Source organism: Vigna unguiculata, chromosome 2 (assembly GCF_037176805.1).
Source record: "Vigna unguiculata cultivar grain cowpea cultivar isolate G323 ecotype 2 chromosome 2, ASM3717680v1, whole genome shotgun sequence".
Lineage (NCBI taxonomy): Eukaryota > Viridiplantae > Streptophyta > Magnoliopsida > Fabales > Fabaceae > Vigna > Vigna unguiculata.
In genome coordinates this window covers 32,623,424-32,629,020 of record NC_140793.1, presented here as the reverse complement: position 1 = coordinate 32,629,020, position 5,597 = coordinate 32,623,424, and the positions used below count along the sequence as shown (strand labels likewise).

Below are 5,597 nucleotides of genomic sequence, written 5' to 3'. Positions count from 1 at the left end.
CACGGTGGAGGACGACTTCACCTTTAATGTCGTCCTCTGCTATGACGACTTGACCCTATTTTGCAAAAAAAAATTCAAACGACCCTTTTTTACAAATTCTTGGTCAAAGTGACCCCTTTTTACAAAAAAGCCTCCATCTGACGTCTCAAATTAAAAGATACACATAAATAGTAAGGATGACAAAACTATTTATATCTTGCAACTAATAGGAAACAAATCATTCTAAGACTTGTTTATAAAGTAATATTTGATAACGAATAATTTAAGATTCACTTATAAATTGGTTGAGTGTGCATATTATATTATTGGTGCCTACATTTAAAATAAAAATATTATATTTTATTAGATTAAAATTAAAATTTAATTCATATTCAAATTATGTTATATTATATATATATATATATATATATATATATATATATATATATATATATATATATATATTTTATAATTTTTTTAAATATTTTTTAATATTCGTAATACTTGTGAGTTTTAAAAAGTTTACAAATATTTTTTAAACGAATAACCAATAAATATAAAAACAGAATTTTTGTTATGAATTATATAACAGGTACGCATTACTCTTACTCAACCTAGTTCGTTGTTACCTCATTTATAAGAAATTTTTATCTCATACAAACAGTATAAACAATAATAAAAAATCTTGCAATAAGAATTTCTCGACCTACCAAGAATATATATATATATATATATATATATATATATATATATATATATATATATATATATATATATATATATATATATATATATATATTGTGTACTATTTAGAGTAACAAACAAAATTAAGAAATAAATAGTTTGTCATTTGACAAGGTCTGTTTCGTATTGAATAATTTAATTAATTATAAATAAATATCGTAATTCTGTATTTTAGTATTATAAAAACATAGTTGGAATTTAGTTGTTTAAAAAGGAGTTGGTTGTAACTTGTGAAGGTATCTTTTTCCTAAGAAATATACATGGAAGCTTTGAGAGCGTTGAACTTATACCCATTTTCTAATTTTTCTTATTTATTTTCAGTTTTTGCATCTTTCTTTCTCCTAAACATTCCTTCTCTTTAAGTTTTTTGTATTTGTTTCTCATCCTTTCCACAATCAAATCATTTTAACCAGAAGGTATACCTTTGTATCTCATTAAAAATGATACAGAGAAAGCTCAATTTTATGTTATAATTTATTTATTATATATAACTGAACACTAGTTACGATCAATTCACTTTTAGTGGGTCTGTTAGATAATACTTTTGATTCTCTCAATTATATTCTTTTGTAAACTGTGTTTTCAATTTTATTTTTTTTACTAAACTTGTAAGTTTTAGGAATTTTTCGCTACCATAATCTTTTGTTTGGAATCAAGTAAATTTCAAATAAGAAGGGTTATTTTTGAAGCATTAATTATTGAAATTTTGGATATGTATTATTTAGACTAGTTGATGGTAGAATGTTTTGTTATGATAGACTGAAAATGAAATTGATTTTTTCTTTTGTTCGTGTTGATTACTTAGAAGTATATGCATACATATAAAACTTTGAAAGTAAGTTGATTGATCATTGAGATCAATAGATGTTCTAAAAATGTCTTTAAATAGAGATATATGCGCATGCTAAATTAGGAAACAAGTATAAAATGTGTTTGATGTGAAGGGTTTATTTTAATTAGCACATGGTATTTTCTTGATTAAATTGGAAATTATTAGGTATTACATTAAAAATAGGTTGAGAAGTTTAAATTGAGAAATGTTGATTATTATTTGTGAATCGTGTCTTGTATAAGTTTTCCTAGCATAATTTAGATTTTTTAGAATGAACATTTTGAGTTAGTTGGAATTAGAAATGGTTTTAGGAGAAGTTTAGTCTTTGAATGAGACAATGTTATAAGTGTTAAGGTGTTAACATTTTTTTTTTTTAATTCTAACAATCGAATAAAGTCAACGTTAAAGATGAGTTAATAGAGAAGTTTAGTCTTTGAATTAGACAATGTTATAAGTTGTAAGGTGTTAATATTTTTTTTTTTTAATTCTAACAATCGAATAAAGTCAATGTTAAAGATGAGTTAATAGAGAGCTTTAGTCTTTGAATGAGACATGTTACCCGGTTTATAGCATCTAACACACTAAAATTTTATGATAGCAAGTTAAGAAAATAGTTTCAAAATAATATGTTTATTTTAATATTTTAAAACTAAATTATTAGTAAACCTCTTAACTACTAACTTAACTACTAAAAAAATCCATATATAAGTGGAAGTTAATGTAAAATATTATATTGAAAAATATATGGAGTTATTGTCAAGAGGACGTGCTAATTAAAAGAAATAGAGTTTAAGTCTATGCTTTGATCTTTGATCCAGAATAAAAAATGATAAATTTAACTTTTATTTTTAAGTTTAAAATTGATAATAACTATTCTCTCTATTATATATTTTGTCTTTCTTTATAGGAGAAAAAATATAAGAAATTTTATATTCAAATAAAACAAGTATATACAGTTTCTTGTTACACGTTTTTCTCTATCTCACACACAAATAAACACATGCATATATTATTTAAAGATTACAAAATACATAAAAAATAATTAAATACAATTAACATTTTTAAAAAGGTACAACATTTAAAAGTAAGCGAAGGGAGTATTTTCTTTTAACATTTATAATAATATGGTAGAAATTTTAACACTTGTATTTTAATGGTATAGGAATTATGGCAAATATATATATGCGAAGCTTCAACCATGGATTCTTCTGATCATTTAATTTCCATCCTGTGAGTTAGACTTTTTCTTCTTTCTTGCATCCGAGAGTAACTTTGCAAACCTGCAAACATGAATCAACTTGTTAATTAGTCTTAATACTGCAAACAAACAAAAAAAATGGAATTAAAAGTATGGTTTTATTAAGTTTGGCGTTAATTATATATTGAGAATTTTCAGTTGAGTCTATTGAAATTTTTGTTTATTAATTATTAAGTATGGTTTTTTTATTTTTTTAATTAAATGTTTGATATTTAATTTTTTCCATAGTATAATTGTAATTTATCTTTTATTTGGGTATGTTAAATATTACGATAAATATAAAATAATATTATAATTATTATAAAACAATAAATAATATTTATTTTTTTAATTAAAAGTATGTTAGATAACAATGAATCATCACGATCATCTATATTAATGAGATGACAATCTTTAATTTTTATTTTTTTTTGTCATTGTAAATATTGACAACAAAATCATTGAAAAAAATCATTATAAAACATATTTGTAATAAAAAAAATTACTTGTTATTTTATATTAACTACAAAAAGTTCTTATTTTTAATACATGAAAACAACTAAATAAATAAAATAATAATTGCATTACTTAATAAGAAACTCAATTAAAAAATAGGAATAAAAATACTTAAATCTATTTATACAAATAAAATGAACCTTTTGAGTGCTTCGGCGTTGGTGCCTTGATCTGGAAGTGGATCATAGTGTCCTGTATCAAGATTCACTCTCGTCACTGTTTTCTTCAATAACTCCTCTCCCACTCTCACCAGATTATCCAAATTCTCTTTTGTTGCCACATCAACAGATGCTAAATCCCCCTTTAATGTATTGTCCTGATTCATATATATCCACACAAACACATTGTAACATCTTTTTCTTTAAAAAACTATACAACAGAATGTAATTATTTAACTTACTTGAATGCGGAGGTAGTTGTCTTCAGATTGAAGAGCACTGAAAACAACAACGTTGTGATAATCAACCATATCAATGCTTGCTTCGCTGAAACAATCTATAATGGGTGTTGACCCAGAGTTGACCAACCAAGTTAAAATTCCCCATTTCGAAACCGCCTTTGCGTTGTATTTCTGCTCGCTCATGTTTGATCCAGTCCCTAATGACAGAACCAGAAAACGATCATAGTCCAAAGGGTTGATCGGTGTTGCATCTGGCTTCCTTATGATTTTCTTCGTCACTTCTCTAATTGCAACCAAAGTCTGCACATAATTAACACAAACCAAAGATATCAACAAAAAACCAACTTTTAAAACCTTAATAACATCAAAAGAAACACCTTCGAGAATCTCACCGGATTATTAGCCGCCAAACCACCGTCAATGAGGTTGAATTCTTTTATGACTTTCCCTTGACCATCTTCTTTTGTAAAATAGTGAGCTGGCAAATAGGTCGGAGCAGCCGAGGTTGCTATGCAGATATCTGACAATGCTACATCTAAAGCCGCCTCCGTTTCCAACTGCACAACATCACTGGATTTACATTAAACTATTTCAACCAAAAACAATCTATAAAAATCATATTAACTAATCACCTGAAACGATGAAAAGATCGTAGGTTGAAGTTTCTTGACGTCAAACGCGGGAATAACAACGTTGGTCAAGGTTTGGTGCAACATTGTGTCCCCTAAAATCTTTCTTATCAACTCATGTAGATACTTCCCATCGTACTTAGGTCCCATCAGCGCTTTCCCTACGTTTACCAGCGAAGCGAATATTCCACTGCATGCACGTGAAAACTATAAAAGATTAACCGATATATAGAAACACTCACATCATCATAATAATGTGGACATATAGATATAGCATAGTGATCATATATGTATGTGACAGTATAATAACAGTAGTAGCAGTAGAGTACCCTGTCTGGGGGAAAATTTTGGGAGAATTTTTGAGGTAAAATGGCACTATATCTTTGGCAGAAAACAAAGGGCGATTATTGGCCTTTGGATCTGGAGCTGCTAACATGGCAGTAACGAGACCCCCTGTACTTGTTCCAGAGATTATATCAAAGTAATCTGCAAGTCTTGCATCCTTATCACCGTCTATCTCCTGCATATATTACACATCAGGAATAATCAGTTAATGAAGCATGTGTGTGTTAATTAGGGTTCATATTTGCCTCTGTGTACTTAACCTGAAGTTGAGATTCAAGGTAGTCAAGAATAACACCGGGAATGATTCCTCGGATTCCGCCGCCGTCAATGCTGAGAACCGTAATGAGATCGTATTTTGGAGGCTGAGTTTCGGATGAAGATGGATTTTCCATGGCTGTTTCGAAAACTGTATCAAACTCAATGATTAACGACCGTGTGGATATGGATATGTGAAGAACTACAGAGGTTCCTTGCAGGATTATATATATGTAGAGTTTATTATACATATTTCACGCAAAAATAAAAAATTAAAAACTAGCTGGTGGTGGCTATTAAAAACCTTCTCAATTAGGTTTACCTTGTTTCTGAATTCAAAATTAATGACTGGACTCTTGAAGTACATGTTTATCTGAATAACGAATAAAAAATACAGTGGCATTAATAAATTATATGCGGGAAACGAAAATAAGTTAAAATAAACGTTCTTTCATCTAATCTTTTAGAATTAAAATATAAATAAGTTAGTTTTGACTTGGAAAATAATTGATTTTATAAGTATATGTTCTAAAAACTTTGATTCTGTGAAATCTTTGACTTCAACGCCATTTAAAATATTATCGCGTGAAAAAAAAAAATAGTAGTGTTATATACATACACGCTATACAATCGTTCTCCAGATTAATAATAACAATAATA

The 5,597-nt window shown here is 27.6% G+C and overlaps 1 protein-coding gene across 1 annotated transcript; it reads right to left on the bottom strand.

Annotated features, from left to right (window-relative positions):
- Positions 1-2,525: 2,525 nt before the first annotated feature.
- Positions 2,526-5,151, bottom strand: LOC114173989 (patatin-like protein 3). Its single transcript, XM_028058705.2, has 7 exons — positions 4,943-5,151; positions 4,667-4,857; positions 4,341-4,527; positions 4,101-4,265; positions 3,709-4,008; positions 3,449-3,624; positions 2,526-2,835 (listed from the first exon to the last, which is right to left on the bottom strand). The coding sequence occupies exons 1-7, from the start codon at positions 5,072-5,074 to the stop codon at positions 2,772-2,774; spliced, it is 1,215 nt and encodes a 404-aa protein (XP_027914506.1). The 5' UTR covers positions 5,075-5,151; the 3' UTR covers positions 2,526-2,771.
- Between the last annotated feature and the right edge of the window lie 446 nt (positions 5,152-5,597).